This window comes from Apaloderma vittatum, unplaced genomic scaffold (assembly GCF_000703405.1).
Source record: "Apaloderma vittatum isolate BGI_N311 unplaced genomic scaffold, ASM70340v1 scaffold16554, whole genome shotgun sequence".
NCBI classification, from domain to species: Eukaryota; Metazoa; Chordata; class Aves; order Trogoniformes; family Trogonidae; genus Apaloderma; species Apaloderma vittatum.
Window position 1 is genome coordinate 11,942 of NW_009713389.1, and position 22,747 is coordinate 34,688.

At 40.2% G+C, this 22,747-nt stretch overlaps 1 protein-coding gene across 1 annotated transcript in view; it reads right to left on the bottom strand.

The window, feature by feature from the left end:
- Positions 1-8,234: 8,234 nt before the first annotated feature.
- CDC40 (cell division cycle 40) overlaps positions 8,235-22,747 on the bottom strand; it is a 32,552-nt gene continuing 18,039 nt past the window's right edge. The window contains exons 7-15 of the mRNA XM_009868375.1: positions 21,844-21,983; positions 20,221-20,295; positions 19,496-19,541; positions 17,989-18,090; positions 16,607-16,722; positions 16,390-16,523; positions 11,815-11,891; positions 9,606-9,750; positions 8,235-8,701 (exon numbers count right to left, since the gene is read on the bottom strand). Coding sequence (XP_009866677.1) covers positions 8,524-8,701; positions 9,606-9,750; positions 11,815-11,891; positions 16,390-16,523; positions 16,607-16,722; positions 17,989-18,090; positions 19,496-19,541; positions 20,221-20,295; positions 21,844-21,983 — 1,013 coding nt within the window. The 3' untranslated portion in view covers positions 8,235-8,523. The remainder of the gene's footprint in view (positions 8,702-9,605; positions 9,751-11,814; positions 11,892-16,389; positions 16,524-16,606; positions 16,723-17,988; positions 18,091-19,495; positions 19,542-20,220; positions 20,296-21,843; positions 21,984-22,747) is intronic.

Here is a 22,747-nt window from a genome sequence, read left to right on the forward strand (position 1 = left end):
GTGGTTTATTGATGCAGGGCCACGAGGAGATTTATTAAAGTGCAAGAGGGTGCCAGGATTTCCTAAATCAATATTTGCTGTTGGAAAAACCACACTTGCTGCACCACAGAATAGCTCAACTCCCATTTTTCCAATAATGGCGTGGCAAAAGCCCAGCTGAAGGTTGTGATTTATTAATAAAGCATAAAAATGTGGACTCTGGCACTGCATAGTTTTTTTCCCTCTCAATTGATCTTAGACTCTAGTAGCTTATTGTTATTTGTTTAAGAAACCAATAAATAGATGTTAAAAAACAAATTACATGATCTCTGTCAGATGTTAAAATTCTAAAGGGATGCACATCTTCCATTATTTATTGCCCTGAAGAAAAATAGTGATATATATAAGTTAAAGAAATGGAGTATAGGTTCATCCTGGTTCTTCAATTAAGAGTTTAGTAAACCCTCAGCTAATCTCTTGCTCAGGCGTGCAAGGTAGTGTCAGGAACAATTCAGGCTGTAGCAAAAACATCTTCTGGAAGAAAAAGATTCCAATAACTATGGTAATTTTTAAGGAAACCTTATCTCAGATACGGTATAGATAGAAGCCATTTATTATTCTCAAGGCAGTTATGTGATATTATGGAGAAAATGAACAGCTCTTATTTTATGCACTATCTGTGCTGTTCTGCATCACATCTCTTAAAGCAGCATTACAGCCTTCCTTTCTGAAGTCTTGCTTTTGTGCCCTTACCCCTTCTCTTTTATTGATTTCTTTTACCTAAAGCAAAAACTCTTAAATGAATTCAGTTCCCATCTCCTAACAACTGAGCTGCTGGGTACATGCACAAGGGTAGCAGGGAGGCTAGTGCTGAGGGATGCTGCAGCAGAGGGGGAGTAAATCTGTGTCCACCCACTGCTGTATCCAGGCATGATGAGCCCCTACCTGCTGCAGGGTCCCAGCTGTGCATCCTGCTCAGGCAGCAGCTCTAGTTCCTTAGCGACTGTGCTGGGAGAAAAAGGCAGGGATCCGGGACTGCTGGCATCCGTGGGCTCATGTTGCTCCAGCCAGAGCTGAAGATGCACCAGCCAACCCCATGACACCCACCAGATCTACTTCTATGTGGTGGCTCTCAACCATACCAACTACTTCAGGGACATCCACACATCTGGCACCCGTGTATGAAGCTACCTTGCTCCTCTAGGATGGCTCCTTGCAGGGAGCATTGCACTGCCCAGGAGCAGCCCTGGAGGAGAGCGGACTGTTGGAGAGACTGTGAGGCAGGTGAGGAGCTTGTTGAGATGATCTCCTCGCAGTAACCTCATGCCAACCTTGCACTCCACATCTCTTCCTAGATCAGACCTGCACAGAACCTGTGTTATCTGCCCTCTTCTTCAAGGACTAAGTACAGAGTGCACCATTAAACCCAGTGTGGGCAGGGCATTCTCCCAGTACAACCACAGCCAGGAGACTGGTAATTGCGTGACTGTGCCCAGGCAGGAAGAAAGGGCCACTGGCCTGTCCTGGTACTACTAAAATACTCCTTGATGATCTGGGTAGCATCAATAATCTCCTGCAGAGAATGCAGTAAAGGCTATTTTCCCCTTTGGTCGGTCTGAGAGGGAGAGAGCGTGATGATGGCTCTTAAGAGACCTGCTGTGGTGCCCTGCACTTGGCAGCAGCTGAGGGAGAACGTCAGACTCAGCCTTCAAACTCTATTGCCAGGAGCAGCACAGGAAGGTGCCTGCACCAAATCAGGGCAGGGCAGGAGCACAGGGGCCACATCATCCCAAGTCATTTGTTGGCAGTGGGCAAATGTGCTGACCTTCCAGGAAAGTGCTCAGCAATGTGCTTGCACAGGATTTCATTGCAGAGGAGTTGCACGTCCCCTTTCCTAAGCCATATATTCATACTATGCCACTTGCCAGGTGCTCCTTCCCCCTTACAGCTGCTCCAGATCTACTCATCATCACCGGTTATGGGTATTGCCCAGCTCCACAGTGCTTCTGGCCCTCAGTCCCCAGGTGCATTGGGCATCTCCCTGCACTCCCTGCAGCCATCTGCATCAGCTCTCCAGAGCAAGCAGCCTGCTGCCTCCAGCTTGGTGCTGGCTGAAACCCAGCCCAGGAACCTCCTTACTGCCCACACCTCAGGTCACTCATGGTGGCAACAGCCAGTGCCACCCTCAGCTAAAAAGGATATAATGACCAGTTCTTGTTACTGGAGTCATTACTGCATTAGTTGGACACCTCCACCAGGAGGTGTTTCAGCTTGGTCTAAACCTGATCCTTGCAGAGATGACGTGTGTAGTGGCAGTTTTATTTGCACAGATCTTTTTGTAGGGGTGAGGGCATTTCCCTTTCAGAGATGCTAACAGTGATTTATAAATTACACATTTGTGAAGCAGAATTTACAGGTGCTACTGGGTGAAGATGAAGAGCACAAAGATCTCCCAAACAATCAGTTAATACTGCAACATGGGCTTTCCACAGAGAGGCCGTGGCAGCATACAGGGGGATGTGTTAGAGTGCTCGCTTGTCCAGGGAAACCAGTCCCTTTCTGAATGCCATCCTGGCTTCCCTGGAGGTTCCAAAATTTGGCCAAAGAAAGGTCTGACCTCCTGCTGCACTCCAAAACTTTATGTTCATTGCATGCACTTCTGGCCGCAGGCTTTGAACCCATCGGTGACTTGTGACGGGTTGTTCCTCATGAGCGGCTCTCAACTGTGAAAGATCAAAGAAAGCGTAAAGAGAACATATGTCTGGCTTTTCTTGGCAGATGCCAAGAAGACATATCACCCGATAGCACACCTGAAGAAATAGCACTCATTCTCTCTGGTGAATTATTCAACAGCTAAGACCATCTGGTTCATTCAAAAACTTTGATTTCATGAGCTTCATTAGCCGCTCCCTTGCCCTTGAAACAATCCTGAGGGTTATTCAGTAGGAAATCACTCTTGATTTCTTCCTGCTTGTTAACACAATGTGACATTTAATTGCAGTCAGTAGAGACCTGCTTTAGTGCCGGTGGAAGTTCAGAGCTGACCTACATTCAGAGATGTATTTATACTTACCTCCCTCCCCTGGCTTTCAGGGGCAGGATCTGCAGAGCAAGCCTGGCACTTGCAGGGAACCACCTGTGATAATGAATGGATCTCTTCCCTTAAATAGAAGTCCCTGTTCACGGCATACTTTGACCTGCCTGTTGTAAAGAGCTTCAGCTGCTTCAGAGACTTCTGCAGAGACGGGCTGTGCTACGTCCCTTTTGCTGATGGTCAGGACCTTACACAGGGGGAAAACAGGAGCCCACTTTGCGCTGCCTGGAAGTGACAACTCAAACATGAATATCCATGCAATGTCCCTGCTCGTTTGGGTACATTACCACCATATGTGCTCGTTTTTCAGCAGTTTCCTGAAAGAAAGTGCAGTGGTGTACACAGTATAGAACTTCTGCAAGTAATTAAAATGCTCCTGGAATTCCGCCCCCCCCATATTTGTAATTCCATTTCTGAATCAAAAAACAAACCCTTGCATCCACCTTCAGATATCTAGAGTGGAGCCACCACCCTGGGTGCCACCACACTCGCAGGGAGGTGGGGAAACCTACCTGACCAGTGTCAGACCTCTAATGCAGCAGCAGGAGCTGCCGTGCCCCAGGACTACCTGCATCCCTCCACCGACACCAGCCAGGAGCAGCTGTGACACACGGGTTGGGACTTCACCAGACAACCCCACACTGATGTCCCTAACTGACATGCCAGTCAGGAGAGGCCTTGGAATACCTTCTGACTTCTTCTTTATGAAGGGAAGGAAAATTGCTCTAAGGAACAGGAGAATTCAGCAGTTGAAGAAATATTCCATAATGTTATTTCACTCTTTTAATATTGAAGCAATAATGACAAAAAGCAAACAAAACCAGCTTGCCCCTCTGCCCTAAGGTACTCCCAAAGGGTCAGCACCAGAGAAAGAGACATTCTGTAGACATCTGGTCTGACAACTGTCTTCATTTGGAATCTGACTTCTCTCCCCATCTCCTGAGCAAGGAATATTGGAAGGGATACCATTTTACAGAGTATATATGGAGAAGCTGAAGGAGCGAGACTGAATAAGGAAGCAAAATATAAACAACCAGCCTGGGCAAGCAAAGTCACAGCTGGGTGGGGAAATTAGCCCGATGCAAATTAAGGTAGGAAGTTAAATTGGTACAGCTCTTCTAGGACAGGGCATTTTTAAATACAGATTTTCTTTAAATACTGCTCTGCAAGCATTTAAACTCCACAGGGAAAAAAAAAAAAAAGACTTACTCCACAACTGAGAGTTTAGCTGGGGAGTTAAAAGAAAGACACCAACTGTAGGGCAGTTATGCTAAGATATCTGGAAAGAGGTGCCACTCCCAGAAACATGTCCAGGAAACTGCTGGTGGTCTTGAAGCTCCATAAAGTTCCTGTTACTGAAATGACTCCCTAGAGGATTTGCGGCATTCTTCTGTTCCCAATCAGAGGAAATGCAGGCTCAGTTAAGTCTTGACATCTTTCACATTAACCAAAATGCTAATGAGAATCTATTATTCTGAATGATAAATCTAAATAACGTTTCATTTTAGGAGTCTCACAGTGGCATGAAGTGCAGAAGGTTAAAAGGACGCTCAGAAAGGCTCAGTGCTTCAGCATTTAACATATTTCAAATGTTGTGTTGTACAATGAGACAACAACCAGGTCTGAGGTCAAACTTCCAGCGTACCTGGCGAATTTAGAAGTCCACACCCCGCTGGAAGTCACTGCAACTTGTTTTTAAAAAAAACTATGCAAGGAGCTTCTGTAAACATAACCCTGCCACAAGCAGTTTTCTATCACAAGCAGTACTGTAAGACAGCCGTGGTGTATCTTTTTATTTTTTTCCTGTTAGCAAGCCTGGCAGAAAAGACATATCTTACTGCAAGATATGAGACTTAAATTTTGAGTGTAAGCTAGTGAAGACTATCTACAGTAGCAAGTCCTTAAGAGGTCTCCAGAGGAACAACCTCTGTGGCAACTGATTTTTCTGGTGTTTAGGTTTAACTGTTTGAAGTCTTCCAAGCAAAACTCCCCTCCTTCCTCTGCTCCCCACATTTTCTCCCTCGTGCAGGTTGCTTGTCATATGGAGTCTTCCTAGAAAACGGGAGCAGGATTTTGTAATGGCCAGCTGGTAGAAAGAAGGAAAGTACATTGTGTTACTGGGCTGTCAGAGCTGCAAGACTCACTGTTTAAATCAGCCTCTAAAGACCACGGTGTTAAATGGTATATTGAACATCTGCCAGTTGCTAAAAATTGGCTTTTTACAAGACAGTCTTGGACTTTTCTGGATGTATGGTAATTTAGATATTTGTTCCTCATAATGAGTGTAAAGACTGAGCAGCCCCATCTTATTGGGGACAATTGTAATCTCTGAGCAAGACATATGCCAAGACCATCTGTTTAAAGAAAGACGGTCTTCTTAGCAGCGACTTGCATGAGGATATGTGGGATATCTCCCCCTCTCGCCTATGAAAAAAGTCCAAGAAAAAGATGGCACAACGCCAAAGGAACTATCAAGTTTCCCAGGCAGAACTCCAAGGATGATGGAGATTGTTCACTTATTTGTAAAACTTCCACTGCAAAAGTAATTGGTGTTAATAAAAGTGGCAACATATTGGCACATCATTTCTGAAAGTTACAGGCGCATGAACAAGGGGAACAAAATTGCGATGCTGTGACAGCACCCATGCACTCCAGCTTCCGTGTATTCTGTCTTGGCATCATGACATGCTTGCCTCCAGCTCTCCCAAGAAGTTCCTTTCATCTTGAATCACTTTGTTGCATTCTCCACCTAATGTTAGAGGAGAATAAATCTGGAGAACTCGAAACATGCTCTTCCCTTTTCTCCTAACGCTGCATTTTCCCTGGCTCTGTCTGCTTACTTGCCAAGTTCAGCCTAAGGGTCTCAGTCTAGACTTCTGCTGACCAACATTTGTAACAGACCAATTTCTGGTGAAACATGAAATCGGGCAGATAAGAGAAGGGCATGATTCAAGTTAATTGGCCCAGCAAAAAGTCTTTTCCCAGGTGACTGCTGGAAAGACAAGTCTAGACTCACACCAGACAGACACACGCCATCTCTCCTCGCGCACAGCAAAATAGCTGACAACATGAGCTTTGGGGTTTGCAACTCTCAAGCTGACAAGACGGAATTATCCTCACAAAAATTCCCCCTGCAGGCTTCAATGCAGATGTGAGAAATTCCACAAAAGATTAACATGATGACCAACTGTGAGGGATAAAGGATTTTATCTGAAAGTTTCCAGGGGAAGTTTGATTCTGGGCTTGCTGCAAATATTTCATCCCACCCAATTCATCAGCTCCAGCAGAATTTACTGAGTCAACATTTCTTATTTTTGTTCCCCAAAGGCAACACTATATTGCTACTGAAGTTTATACACTTATTTTTATACTTAGTATATACATATATATATTTATTTCTGCCTGGTAGGTGACACATGACAAATACAGTGCCAACTACAGAGCCAAACATTTTGTGTATTATGATTTAAAGGCTTTTAAGCATTTGGGAATGATGTTTCTGATATGGAAGCTAATACATATTCCTGTGAGAAGTTTTTGTATCAGCTCTATTCCTCCTCTCCTCCCCAAGTCTCTGTACTTATAAGCTGCTCATGGTAAGGGCACACTGCCACATATCCATTTAGGAAATGTATGTGAAGAAATAAAACCTTTATAAATTATTTCAGCCCACTTCCTCCTGAAGTGGCACCCAGGGCTCAGCACGCACCGGAGCTCAACTCCCAGCTCGGGAGTTGTGTTCCCTGTGACAAGAACCACACCAGAAATTTACCCTCTGCAGCTTGCTCCTACCCATGTCCTGAAGAGCAGAGAAACAGGAACAGCCTCTTCTTTCCCTGAAGAGGAGACGGTCCCTGGGACAGGCCAGACCAGCTCTTGCCTCTCTCTCCAGGCTGTACCATTTCTGACCTCAGTACTTGCAGCGGTGCGAGGCTGGGCAACACCCAGTTACCACCAGGACACCACTTGTGGAGTTTACTGAGATGGGAAAGTGAGCAGAAACACATGAACTTGGGGCAGTTACGCAACAGGATGAGTGGATGGGGGAAAGGCTCTCAAGCTCGGCTTTAGAGAGTTGGTCTAAAAACACATAAGCTCCATGCTCACCCAAAACTGCCTAACTTTAGCCAGTAGTCTTTGAAATAACAGAATTGTCTTGTTAATCAACCAAAAAAATCCCAACGAACTTCCCTCCTGTTCTTTGCATCTCATTTACAGAAGCGCCTTATCTTCTACCTTGCTGTCAAATTCAGGCAATTACTTTTTTGCTGTTGTTTATAGTTGATGAGCAGTGATTGGCTTTATAGTAAACAATATAGTGTAATTCAAACCTGTAATTAAAGACTGATCAGTGGGATAAATTTGTTACATATTTTAATTTCCATTATGTGCTCAAAAAGAGAGTGAATAGGGACTTAATGTGATTTCTTTCCTCTTGCTTCCAGCTTGGATTAGTTTTGTATGAACAGTGCAAGCGAATGAGTTTGTCTGAATGCTAGTACAACTGCAAATTAAAATACAAGAAGGTAAGAAATATTTTAAATGGACACTATGAAAGGGAAGAATTGAATGAAGATAATCAGACTTCTTACAAAAAGATTTATTAAAAATAAGTTCTTTAAAGAGGAAAAAGTGTGACGTGTATATACATTAAATTGTCCAAAACTTTATGGGGCTTATACAGTGCCTTCCAAACTGATGAGAGATATTAACTTTTTTTTTTAAAATACATCATGCTTATTGAAACATAACAGCATATGGGAAGAGGAAAAAACACAACACAACCATTACAAGCAAAATCTTGAAACTGAAGAGTACTTGTAAAGATGAAAATTAGTGATCAGCATGATGCTTTTGTTAAATACAGACAGAAACCAAGAGTTTATGAACAGTCTTCAGCTGATACAGTTTATCTGATGACTACTAATTTCTGATTAGTTCTTAATTTCTACTGTGAATTAACAGATCTGAGCAAGTGGAGTTGTGTTCTATAAAGACATAAGTATTTCAGGGACAACAAAACACCACCCAAAACCAGGTAAACAAATGCATCTTTTCCGGCTCTATTGCAGTAGATAAGATTTCTCCTTAAAAAAGAGTTACATAATTGCTGGTTTTCTCCTTTAACTCCCCACATCTCTGACAGCCAGAACCACAAAAATAGTTGTATCTTAAAATTATTTTATTTTACAAGAGTATTGTGCACAAAAAGTGACATGACAAACTAACACCCGATTCTGCATGCTTCATATGACCTCAGCTTCTAATATTCAGAGGTCACACTTAGATCCTTTTAGTTCTGTCTTCTGCAGATTTCCCATTTTTAGTGCATATATACGGCTGGCTGAGAACTGCAGTATTAGAAATGTCTACTCATCCTTACAGCAAAAATTCACTCTAATCTCAGATGTATGCAGGACTTACATCTTTAGATCTTCGTAACGTCCTCTTTAGTCCCACAGTTTAATAAGACCATCCCAGCCACACGTAATGACTTTAGAGGTTTCATGTGGATGCCACACTGCACCGATACAGACTTTATCGTGTGCCTTTAATCTGCTGTAGAGTTTTGTTGTCTTCCAGTCCCAGATGTTAAGTTTTCCATCTGCATCTCCAGATATCACATAGCTGTATGAACAGGATTAAAATAAAAGCTGTATCATGTGTGAAGACCTCTTGCGTTACAGCACTTTTACATTAAGCAAGGGAAAAGAGCTTCACCCAGTGAGCTTCTTGTCTGACAGTCTGCAAACATACCTACCGAAGAATTAGCATTCATGCTGTGCTCTAAAGTGCACAAATCCTGAAGAAGGTGATTCATCAACTGCGAGGTGAATGTGCTAAGCAATGAGATTATACCATACACTGTGCTACTGGAACTAAAGAGAATACATCAGCAAAAGAGAAAGTGCCAGAAATTTCTCTAAAATTTGTAGATACTTCATTTTTTCCTCTGCTTTTGCTGAGGTTACTCTCCTGTTTTTATAGTAATGTATATCTTATGTATGTACAGTTGTAAATGTGTGGGCATATTACTAAGCAAACAGGATGGAAAAGATGGTTCTCTGAAAAATAAATGAGGATATCCACACCAGATCTGCAGAATGGGTAAACTGGGCAAGTCCAAATCCCAGGTATTCTAGACAAGGGCATGTTGTGGCAACAGAACAGACCCTGGGCTGCAGACCATGCACAAAAAACCCCCAGATGCTGCGTCAGAAGAAGCGTCCTGTGCTGCACCAAGGCTGGGCAGAACAAGGGTAGTGGTTCAACAGCCCTGTAAATCTTTGCAGAATGGGGAATCTGCACTACATGGGCTGTTTTCTAAATTGTTGCTCAAAGCAACCAGCGAGTATAAATTAGTCCTATCACATGACAAGAGAAAACTTTCCTTCTGCTGCTTGGCTAGAGAACTCTGATGCTGAGTTAATGGGAAGGCTACGTATCAATAAATGTTGCAAAGGATTAAAAAATAAGTTTAGTGACTACACCAGCAACTTTTTAGATGAAGCTCATTCCTGAAAAAACTTACCTCATGTCAGGTGAAAAATCTACTTGACAAGCATAGCCGGCTACCATGTGACCCTTGAAAATTTTCTTTTTGTTTAATCTGAATCTGTTCTGAGCTCCAAAAATCAGAATTTGGTTATCCATCGACTGGCAAGCCAACCATTTCCCTAGAAATGCAATAACAAAGGTGGTATCAAAGTGTTATACCTAAAGAAACAGACTTAATTGGAATGTTTTAAGACATTGGTCTAACATTTCTTGCATTACCTTAATCTGGATTTTCATTATGTGTCATGGTTCTAGTTAGCACCTCATATTACTTCTGCCAAGAGGCAAACCCCTATGTTTCAGAGGATTTTGGATGCCTATTCCTACAAAATGCACTCAGACCTCTAGAAAAGCTCTGTCTGTTTTAACAATGTGCTGCACCAACCCCACGGACTTATTGGTCAGTTTTCAAGTTACTCAGTAAGTTTGCTGGTGCACGTAACCAAGTAATGCAGGTGAGGGGAAAAAAACCCCACATTACTCCCTGTCTTAATAGAATGCAATTTAATAAAGGTATTTCAATGGAACAATAAAACCCCAGGCTTTTCTAATCTTAACTCCATCTCATTTTGCATCTTAGTAGTGCATTAACTCCTGCCTGAGAATCCAGTGAAGACGATGTGCTACAGCATACCACAGAACAGAGACTTCTGTCCTGAGCTCTGCTTATTGTCACTGCCGTTACAGTATTTTATGCAAACAGTGATAATATAAAATATGCTGACTTGACTGTAAATCTCATCACACTTTCGGCTACCAGCTTGGAATTTGAGGATCTTCTCCAGCCTCCCAAGGAAAATCAGGTGTGTACCCAAGCATGTTATTCTACCTTTTTACTTTTTAAAAGGTCTGTTTCCTGTATTGCTTAGGAGGAAAAGTTTAATTGATGAGATTCATAAATCAGTGCCCCTAAACAAGACACTTCTACATTCATAAAATTTTCAATTTACTTTTCTTTAAAGGACTCATTTAACTCCAGAATGATGCATAATGTGTCTGGCACAATCTGGAGCAAAATTTTTCCAAAAGAACTTGTTCTGTGTGATGTTGGACTACTATTAAGTCAAGATAATGTTAGTTAATGTGATGGGTAATGTGTTGAGCTGGAAAGATGACTACTTCATGCCTAACATCATTTACTGTCTCATCTCAGAAATCAAATACTTAAATGCTGGCCATTCAGAACCGGAAAAAGAATGAGAAATCCTGTATTTCAACATGGAAGAATGAACTGAACGACTGCATCAGAATAGAGCAAATCGTGCAATTTCAGAAATGGGAGTTGAAAAAGGCCAGCTCAGGAGGCTAACACTTTAAAATGCAGCTACCTCTTTCTCCTGAATCTTCCTTTTCACATTACAAACTTATTTTTATTTTTAAGAATAAAATATTTACACTGCAAAGCAACTACAATTTGATGCCGATAGCTGGCTGAAAACATCAGCTGTGCAATGAGTTGATCAGCCACTACTCAGCATAATGGAACTGTTAATTGTAAATCTGGTAACACTTTAATGATGTTGACACTAAAGCTGTTTAATTTTTGCCAAAACAGATACCAGAGATTTTGTCCTGTTACAAGCATTTTTATTGATTACTGGAGGTGCTAAACCTTTATCCAGTTTGATTCTAATTGAAGAACATAAACACTAGTGAAGCATTAACATACAGAAACACTGAGATAATTTGGGATTTCTCTTATCCAAGAGTTATTTGGTCTGTATTCAGAACAGAAAGGAACAGCATTAACAGGATCAAGTACAACATGCTTCTGCTTTACTGGTGGCACCACAAGGACTGCTGAACTTGCTTAGTACTTTGCAGCCATTGTCAGTTCCCACCATTGTTTCTCTTAATATTTTAAATACGCCAAAGAGCACATTGTAGCTCTATGAAAAGGAAGAGTCCTTTGCTTTGTCTGGATGAAGGTCTAAATTTAAATTGATGCAGTTATCCCAATATAACCCCTCACTCTAACATACTTTCTTCTTAAATCTTATTTCTTCTTCTAAATCAAAATCAGATCCAGTCCAATCTTGGCATAAATGCACACACTGATTGGCGAGGCGGGGGGAGTAGTGTGGGGTGATGAGGGGATGCAACACGGCAACACTGCAGAGATATAATTGGGAAGGTGTACCTACATAAACTAGGCCTAAGAAGGCTGCAAAGTGTGAACCTACCATTTGGAGACAAAGTCACAGCTGGCATGGAATGCATACTTGGCTCAGCGATGTACTTGAAGTCTACAGGAATGTCCCTGCAAAAGGAAGAAGTATGTGTTTTATGAAGCCACGGAGATATTCCAAAGCACTGCCTTCACTCAGCTGATTTACTGAGCCACTGAACCGTGGAGAGCCTATGGTGGCATCCAAAGGGAGCTCAAAAATAATTATGAATGCCCACCTAGAGAGCTCCAGCATTGCAGAGCCATCTACAGGATAACCTCTGACAGAGTGAATTTACCCCAATCAAATGACCCAGAGTCTACTGCAGAATCATAATTCAAATTGTTAAGAGTAAAACTAACAGGAAGATATTCTATCACTTCTAGTTTAACTGCAGCTCTTACAGAATTCTTATATGGGTAGCAAGAATAAACCCATATACACATGTATCTTATTGGAGTGTCTTACTAACTTAAGTTTTAACATGAGTATTTCTGCCTCCCTTTTTTTTTTTTAAAGGAAAAGAAAATAGGAGTCTCTGGTCTCTTTGACAATGCCCTTTTCCTCCTTATCTCGTCCAGTGGGATGCCAACCAATGCCAAAGCTGAACTGAACTGTGAACTTCCCAGTCTTGACTACATACAGGACTGTGCCAGTGTACATTAAGGACGGGTCTGTCCTGTACAAAGGCCTAGAGAAAAAAATAAGTACAGTCTAATCCTTACTCTGTGGAACTGTCATTTTGTTTTGATTATATAAATTGAATTACTAACGGTCCATGCATATTCACAGTATTCCTCATACCCTGCACTAGAGGACTGAAAAAAAGGGAAGGCGTGCACGTCTTTCTCATTAAGCAGAAAAAACCTCCAGCAGAAAATAGATTTGATTAATGTATTCACCAGAAAACACACACAAGATGTTGTGTAGCAACATTAATTAATACAAAGGGGATGGTTATGACTTCATTGTTTAATTCATACAGTGGAAGGGCTGCTGGGACGCTATCAGAGCAGAAAACGTGGGTGGCTGCCTTGTGCTAGCCGCCCGAGCCTTGCTGGATGGGCAACAGAATTGACATTAGCAAGGTAATTACAATTCTATTTTACTGTGGAGTAAGTTACTTCCTGTCATCTTGTGTTAAGCTATGTGCACACGGGCAGCAGGGTGAGAAGCTGCTCTGTTGTCAGGGAGCAACACAAATGCTCCTGTGAGCTAAATGTTAGAATCATTTACCCCTCAGAATAAGGAGGGTGACCTATGTGGATAAGAGCATGCAGGGGGATAACTGCTTTCCAAACAGGCAGAATGAAGCCTACAGCTGGACACTAAGTCTGTAAAGGAATAACGAATTCCACGTGATCTCTGAGGCTGCCCATCATGAACACTCCAAGGGTGGAAGTGCAGCCCCTCCGTGCACCATCCCACTGATTCTTTTGATGCTATGGATCCTTCTGCACCAGTACCCAAACAGCTTCAAACCCCACCTGCAACAGGACACAAGGTCATGGCTGCAGTAGGGCCAGATCCAGATCAGCTCCCACCATCCAATATCCTCTCAGCCCACCGCTCATCTGAAGTCCTCAATGCCAGGTAAAAAGCAATCCCACTATAAGCCCCGTTGAAAAAATGTCTCATCACAGAAGATGCATCTCGAACGCTACATTGCACTGCAGTGAGAAATCTAAATCCAACACAGGTTGTGTTGCCTCTTCTCCATTTACAAGCGAAGGCAGGCTCATCTGCTGGAATTTATTCAAGACAGCTCAGTTTTATGTTGAAATCTACCAGACACACTTAGGACAGCTGCAGGATATGATGCATTTAACTATTAGGCAGAATAAAGAGATACATTTATGTTTCACATTTGTTTCCAGACAAACTGCTAAATAAGTAGTATCTGCCCGCTCCCTTAAAAACATGCTAAAAAAAAAAATTACCAATAAAGGTGTTGTCATGGTTGCCTGACCTCAAAATTCCTGCAATCTACTGTTTGTTCAAATTTGTAAAGATCTTCAAGTCTTTTTACCACTCCATAGCATTTCAAAGGCTAAAAAATTTTAAATATCAGAAGTAGTATCTTCTAGCCAAGATCGAGAAAAATGATACTCTGGGGTTCTAATACAACTTCTTCCTCAATCCAATCTCTGGATCCACACATGAAGAGCTCTTTCTTTACCAGAAACGATGGAGAGAAGAGGCCTGCTGAGGGGTGTAGCTTTACAGACATGACAAGCCTCCTAAGCCTGTCAGGATAATAACTGAGCTATTACTGTACAGTTCTTGCTTTGCTAGCTGACTTGAAGGTAAAAGGAAATACAAGCCTCCAAGGTCAACTGCCCAAATTGTTTCACTCTTTATCTAAGTAGGATCAGATGCATACGAAGTAGAGGCAAAATAACAGTTAGCATTTCTAGAAAAAAGAACACAGAATATGATACCTAAGCCATTTTAATATCCCTGCTGTAACAACACAATGACACAAAATGAGAAAATAAATTTTAAAATATACCCATTAAGATTCCTAAAGACACCATTTAATCTGCAAGAGTCTGTGCTGAACTTGCAGTCTGAACTTTCAGCAACCAACCAACTGCAGTTCAGCATCATACAGCACACTAAAATCTATTCAGGGGATGAACTCTCAGGGAAAGGAGATTTAAATTCTCAGGAGAAAAGTTCCTCACTGTGACGAGGTCAGACATGGCAACCCATTACCCGGCTCTGGCCAAGTCAAAGTGTTTACAAAACATACTACAAAATTCCTCTAGACAATTGTAACTAAGCAATTAGACCAGCTTTAATTGCTGGCTTTTAAGGCCATATTCAGGTCATGATTACTTTTTTTTTTTGGTAGGATACTGGAGAAATATTATGCTGCAGAACATTTGAAGGTGCAGTAACCGAATCACCCCAAGTTGCAAATAATTTTCCTTATGAACTTAGAAAATAAAAGACCTGAGATGCAGCATGAAAGTGCCATGGAAGTTTTTAAGCTCCAAAACCATCTGTAGTGGATATAACAACTTAATTTTAATGCAATGTGAAAATGCGGATCTTGAAATTATAGAATCATGCCTACAGACTGATTGCCATAGCTTGTGTTGCAGAGAAAGGTTTTCAAGTTGCACCTAGGAAGATGGTGTTACGCTTGCTTTTTATAAAGCAAAAAACCAAATATCTCCAGTGACCATATTACAGAATGTTGCCTACAGTTGAGTTCCCCATTATCTGAACAAGGGAGCTCTTTCTTCAGAGTACAGCAAGCTCAGTACATATTTTTTTCTTCAGAAGGGAAAAAACTTCTGCTACTAGAACAACCAGGTTGCGATGTTCCCATGCCAGAACCTTTTTGCCTTTACTGCTGTTCTCCACAGTGACTAAATCCGCCCACTTCGCTATTTATTTCAGCCATCAACACAAAGCTCACAAAACAAGGGCAATCCAGTCTCACGGAAACAACAGATTTGAGCAAGTGGGATCATCCTCCCACTTGCTAGAGAGGAGACATTCCTTAGCAGATATGATATTGTAAAGATTTTTCTTTGAGGAGCTCAGTAAATGCACGGGTCTAATTACAAAGGACCAAATAGAGGCTCCCTTGGAGTGACAGATGGTGACAGCACTACATGTCTAGCCCAGGCTTGGGTTCCCAGACTTTGGGCATTCCCATCAGTGCTATGGGCAATGACAGCAGCCAGTTGCAGACATGCTGAGGGTTTTGCTGGCTGCTTGGGTAACATTCAAATACCACAGACTGAAGTCTCTTGTCTAGTTTGGTTTAGGTGTTTTTTTTTGGTTTTAAAAAAAAGAAAAAGTTGGGAACTGATTAGTCACAGAGCGATGAATTAGCGTCTGTATCATGCAACAGCTTTGCATGTGTGAACAGCAAAAGGAAATTTATACCTAAAGATATAGAAGTGATTCTTTCAAATATAAATTTGAAATCCTAGAGAAATCTTGAAAGTCTTAAGCTGAAAATCTCAATACCTAGAACCTTGTGTAAAACACTTTGGATAGGAGAGATTTGTTTTCCCCCACAGACACATTAAAAATTGGAAGCCATTTAAAATGATGTTTCTTAATGATTTTTTCTTGGATAGTCTTTCACTTTCCTGTCATCTATTGTATTCATCCTTTGGGCAACAACGATTACCAATAAAACCAGACTACCAGAAATGAAGCTTCACTAAACTAGTTATTTCATGCATGGGCCAAATACTATGCATAACCAAGTTCAAAGCATTCAAAACCAACACACACTAATGAAACAGAGTAGACATTTCTTTGAAATATTAATTTAAGGGCTTACACATCCTTGGCAAAAGGATAGAGAACAAAGATCATTAATAGAGTGCAGCGTGCTTCAGGCTGACAGAGCTGTCTTAATCCTTCACTGGAGAAAGAGGAAATCTATGAAGTGTCTCAAGTACTAAGCCAGAACAGGGTTTTAAAGCTAGCTCTTTCTCAGCTAGCCAGAGCTTACTACAGCCCAGTGTCCTATGTGCTACGTATACTTTTACAAACAAACTCTCTTCTCAGTTTGCTCATAATATACTTTAAGCTAAAATACAAATTTTTAAAACTTACCATTCCCAGACTCTCAAACTCTTGTCATCAGATGTACTCACAAACCTTCTATTTTCATCCACAAACACAATGGTGTTTACAGCTCCCAAATGCCTATCATATTCCTGCACAATCTCACCACTTCGAATATCCCACTACAAAAAAAATAATCAAAATAAGACCTTGTTTTTTACTAAATAAAAGAATTTTTAGAGGAAGAGATATTAAGGAGACATACCTGCACAATTTTCTTATCTGACATTCCTGCAACAAAGAGATTTTGTTTATCTTCGTCAGGATTGAACTTGACACAGTAAGGAACCTTCCTGTTTGTGAATCTTGAAATACATTGCCCTGCAACAGAAAAGCCATTCATAGTGCATCAGGTTGGAAGTTCTATTGGCTGATTAGTTCTTTGCAGATATTGATAAAAATCCATTCATTTTACTTTTACTTTACTAACAGTAGGAAATACTTGTTCTAAAGCCCTTGAGAGGATTAGAGGGTAGAATTTACCCTGCTCTTTGATTAGACCTTCTTTCACATGTTTAAGTACACACAAACTGTTCCATATCTTCACTACAGTTTTCCACACATTGTAACCGCTCAGCACCATGCACGTCATCAGGGCATATCAAGGACATTAGGATATCACAAGCTGGCCATAGTCTTTGCAAAGTATCCCCTCTTTAGGATCAGAGGTCTTCTCAACAACTGACTTCAACTCAGGCAAAAATTCCTCAATCCTAAGCCTAGAAAAGGGCAACTAATCCAACTGCAAAACAAACCACTGACCTCCTCGCATAGCCTCAGCCATAAACACCCTGATGAACACGTTATCGGTAAGTTACAGGAGCCTGTTTTAATCTGAAAGCACAATGCCTTTTTCAGGCCTCTAAATAACTAAGTTCAGACTCCAGACTGGAGAGTCTGACTCGGATGTTTCTGGGTGTCACCTGCAGAAGACTAGTGGCACTGTAATCAAGAAATCTAATGTCTTTTTCAAACATGGAAACTCCCTGTCTTAGGAACAGACTTAAGGTTAAAAGAGTATCGATGAAGTCTATCCTGGATCTTTTCAGCTTAGGAAAGTACTTGGAGCAGAATGGTACAGAGCATCTCCCAGGTGGTTCAGACCTACCCACCAACTCCCCACACCAGCAGCTCAATTTCTATCACCTTTTCTTATTTGGGGTGCTCTTCAACTTCACATTAATCAAAAGAATAAGTGAAATAATTATTCTAAAATAAGCACACATAGGTCTAAAGTGTGATTTCATTTCTTAATTTTATGCCTGTAAACGAAAACATGCAATTAACAGATTTGGTAAAAATTTGTCTTTTTTTCTGAATATTGTTTCAGCATTACTAATAACTATCAAACTTCTCAAATAAAAAGGTATATGAAATACAGGTATTTGGGTACACCGATAGTGTCAACTGCATCAATTCAGATAATAACAAAACATTTGGCAAAAAAAGACTATTCATCCTGTAATGAAAGCTTAAACACTAAACTACAAGACAGTAATAAGGATAAGTGGAAACAATCTGACTTACTGATAATATATCTTGACATTTAGTATTAATTAAACACGATGCCTACAAATACAAGCCTACCTGTTTCAGTGTCCCAGAGTTTAAGATAGCGGTCATATGCAGCACTAAGAAACTGAGTACCAGCGTTATTAAAACAGATGTCACGGACAGCTTTACTATGTCCTACAAGATAGAAAAAAAAAAGTGATGATAAACTTTTATTCATTCATGCTAAGAATTAGTGTGTTGTTATTTTTAAGCATTATTCAAATTAAATGCTCCAGTCTTGAACAATGCTTACTCAGTTAAGGAATCCATTATTGAAGTTCCTCTTTAGCACTAGTAAAGAATGATGCCAGAAAGAAAAACGTAACTCCTAAAGAACAAAGAGAATAAAACTCCCAGCCCCCCACACCTTTAAAACACTGGAGAAAAACAACAGCATTGCACAGTACCAACGACTGCGCATCATTCATAAATTGATATACAAGCAGAACTTTTAAAAGTCGCGTTGGCTTCCAAGATTGTCCTGGTCACAGTTAAGAGCTTCAAGTTTAAAACATTGTAATAAATATCAGCATCTAATGAAAAAAAGAGGAGACAAACACTACAGGAAACATATTTAAAGGAAAAACATTTAAAATTAGAAAATAGGTATAAAATGGGAAATATTAGATCAGAAAACTAACAACGCTTCCATCCAGTGTTAATCTTTCTACCCCTCAACCCCAATACTTTCATCTGACCGCTGCATCAGACTTGTAGGAGAACTCTTTACTTAAAATATTGGCAGCATAACTTAAACACATCAAAATAGCAGATGAATCTGGTTGATAATAAGGACCTTTTGAGAAAAACAGTCAAACTCTTCAAAAAGAGCAGTCTATTGAGAGAGAACCTTTTTTTAGCCATCGTCTTTGCCACACTGCTGTCATCATAAATATTAGGTGAAAAAAAAGACTTCTTTGTTGTTACTCAACGTATATTCACTCAGCGTTCTAGAAATGCTCCCATTTCAAAAGGAGAATCAGCTGCCTTTGTTTGGCATTCAAGGCTGTTAAGAAGTTTGTATTTCTCTCTCTCTCTCTCTCTCAGGTATCTGCTTTAAAAAGCACTTGTTACATGAACAAAGACAGCAGCTGAACATAAAAAAAAATTTCCCATGCTCTTGCACTGGAAACGCAGCACAGATGAGACCACCTATTCAAAGTGGGATCATCAGACCATGAGATGCTCCCACTGCATAAATACAGAAGGCTGCTGTTCTCAACATGAAGATGAGGCAATTTAATATCACAATTTTGCCTTTGAAAAGGAGTCTTGGATAAAATATTGATGGCTGAAGTACAGCAATGATTTTTTTAAGGGTCGCAAGGTGTTACACATCAACATTAAATTGCTTGGAATAATGACAAAGGTTCACTAAAAACTTGCACTTTTTCAATTCTTATTACCAAGATCATGCTGAATACCATTTGCCTTAGATGCCTGCAAGTCCCCTCTGTGATAAATATAAGATAACCCAAATCAGATCCATCTATGAAGTTATTTTATATACATATCAGTTTAAAAATAAAAAGACTATTACCAATAAATGTTCGTAGACATCTTCGGTCACCATATACTTCCCATAGCTTGGAGAAAAAAGAAAAAAAGGCGATGGGGAGAAAAGAAAAGATGTCAATTGTTAAACAATAATGATGCTGAAATTAAGTGCAAACATAAATGGCAACATCTTTTAAAAAATTAATTACAAACATATGACATCTACTAATTAATCAGAACTTTCTACCCAGAAACTCACAAGAATGCTGTCACCTTCTTTTTAGCAAAATCCCCTTAAAATGACTAAAACCTGCATAGCATATTTCAACTTTAAAGCCCTAAGGTTTTCCTAGCAAATAAATAAATAAAGTATCAGCATTCTAATACGATGTATGCCGGACTAAAATGAGAACAGTTCAAGACCACAGATGCCTCAGTAAAACACTTTAGCAGAAACCTATTGCTCATTGTAAAACTAGGCTTCACAGAAAATGAATTATGATGACAACAAAGGTAATGACCTGAGGAACTTGTGACCTTCTGTATGCTATTACTAAATGATTAACACTGTTCTAACACCCATAGTCTTGTGTATTATTTCTATATTTGTTCCAACAAAATTTTAATTTAAAATCAAGTGTTAAAGATCAAAGTCACACAGACAAAAGGCATTTGGTAGAAGTACCAAATACTGACATATTCTAAAATGCACTGTCTATTTTCAATGATGGTATAAAATATATACATGAAAACAGACAAGTAACTCACCTTAATTTTGCAATCCATAGAGCAAGATAACAGTATATGCCCAGAGAGAGGAAACAATCTAACTGCACTGACACCCTGTAAATAAGGACATAATTAAACACGAAGTGGAGTATCTAAATAATTCCTCACTTGCGTTGTTTTCTAAGCAAAAAGCTAAAGCTTATTGTCATAAAATATACACATATATCTTAAAAAGAAAGGACCTACCCACATTCCATTTTAGAAACAGCAATGAGTTTTGAATATTTGTAACTGGCACAAACTGATTCACCTTGACAGTAATATGCGTACCCTCCTTCAACACTCAGACCATTACTGTGGTAAACACAGCAAAGAAATACAAGCTGTGGCCTTGGGTGACTGTTTCTGTGTAACAAGCCTTTTCAGGTGAGCAATTTTTCCACAGAAAACATTTCTGGCCAGCTCCATTTCTTACCAGTGGCTTCTACTCACTGAACTCAGATTCCCTGGGCACAGCATCTTCCCATCTGTGTGTATTTCAGGTACTCCTTCCAGAGCAAGTCCAAAGAACCACCAAGTACTCATGGTTTGATGTCCCCTCCTTTCACTTCGTGTTGATTACTCTACTCATATTCCATCCAGTTCCTCCTACACCTGGTAGGATTTGGGTGCTTTATCCCCCCCATTACTGCCTACTTAAAACTCCCAGCTCCTCTAGATTTGTCAGCCCATCTTTACTTTGCTTCTCTCATTGATACTGTCATTCATGTTGTTTGAAGGAAAAAGCTGTTTTATACATCGGTCTAAGAGGGTAACAGGCAGGAGTGACTAGCTTTGTGGAGATGTTATTCTAGAAAGCACTGATACTTGCAGCTACAAGCTCTTTGATGCAGCAGTCATTAAATTAAGAGTTCAGAGCTGTGACTCAGCTGAAAAAGGGTAAAAGCTAGAAGTGTTCCTTGTGCACTCCTTTCTTCCATCTTTCAGATAGTATTAAAGTGTTGTCTATTACACCACAGCATTTTCCCTAAAGCAATACTGAAAATTAGAGACAAAAGAAGCAACAAATTGAGTATAAGGTTTACAAATCTGGTCAGTGAAGCATTTTTTTAATACCAAATATATGTATACAGTTAGGGCTCCGTCAGAAGAAGAAACTAGATGTTAAGGAACATCATCTAGGAAAACTCTTAACAAGGCACGCCTCTCAAACATAATAGCTGTATTTGGGAAATCTGTAATGCTGATGTATCATAATCACAAAACCTATGTAACTTTTCTTAAACTTGAGATGAAATAGTCCTTAAGTACTTTTACTGTCAAAAAATATATAATTTTCCAGAATCTAGAATTAGACTTACTCTTATTCACACGATAGTTTGGGAAAAATCTCCAAGTGCCACAGAACCCACTGAATAATGTTTGTCCCTTTCAAGGAGGCCAGGAAGTCACCATGTTAATGAAAAAGTATACGCAGGTAAACTACATCTGAGCATGCAAACACCTTGAGTCAGCATGCAATGCAACCAATTACATGCATAAGGTGTTAAAGACAAAATACTGATTTCTTCTGCTGATATTTCAGTCTTATAGAGGTTACTGGCTTCAGACACAAAGTGAAGTTGGTTTTTATGATGCAACCTCACAAACATGACTTCCTACCTTTGTATGTCCAGACCACACGTGGATTTGTTTCTTCGGAAGATAGCACTTCTCGGGTGGTACTGTAGAACGGAGATTAACTCCAACATCTTGAGGGACATGAAGATAAGATCTCCCCTGATAGTCATACATTTCCTTAACTGAAAAGGTAAACAAAGAATTCTGAGAATCCAAGAGCCTGTATTTTAAGAGGCTATAATTCTTCAGAAGGCTCAATAGCCACACAACATTCACATAACATTCAACACAGCTGCTCTGCTGCAACAGTGGAGGGGTTGGGAAGAAAACCTCACTTCGTAGATGTTACATCTCATAAGATTAAATTAAGCAATTTCAGCAAAGTCTGCTTGGAATTTGATAATCTGAACATTAAGGCAATCTCCCTGCTACACATCTTACTCATCGTCAAATAGTAAGAGAGCTCCTCTGGCCAACAAGGGTTTGCTTACACTAACTCTAAATAATAATAATAATAATACTACTACACAACTCTAACCCTGGCATTTGCTTGCAATTCACATTCCAGCCAGCTCTGTGCTGTGTAAGTCATGTCAACAGAATTACAAACCAGAGAAAAAAAGATCCAGTTGGCTAGTGTGAACCAATATTTGCTCAGCAGTAACCAACAGCTGCTCTTCAACTAGATTTAAGAGTGACTGGCCAGCCAGACATGCAGGGATGCACTGTGCATAGAAATGGTTATTTTGGAGTAGACTTTTGTTGGATAGTCATGACATTAAGCTGTGCACCGATTAAATTAATTTCTCAGTTTCTGGAATATTGTTATGGCAGTTTTGGTTGTACAAGTGACCTCCTGCACAGTATCAGTGTTAACTCATATCTACAAAACAGCATATTTCTGGAATGTTCATGTTTGAGAAGATAAACCTTAATCTTGTAAGGT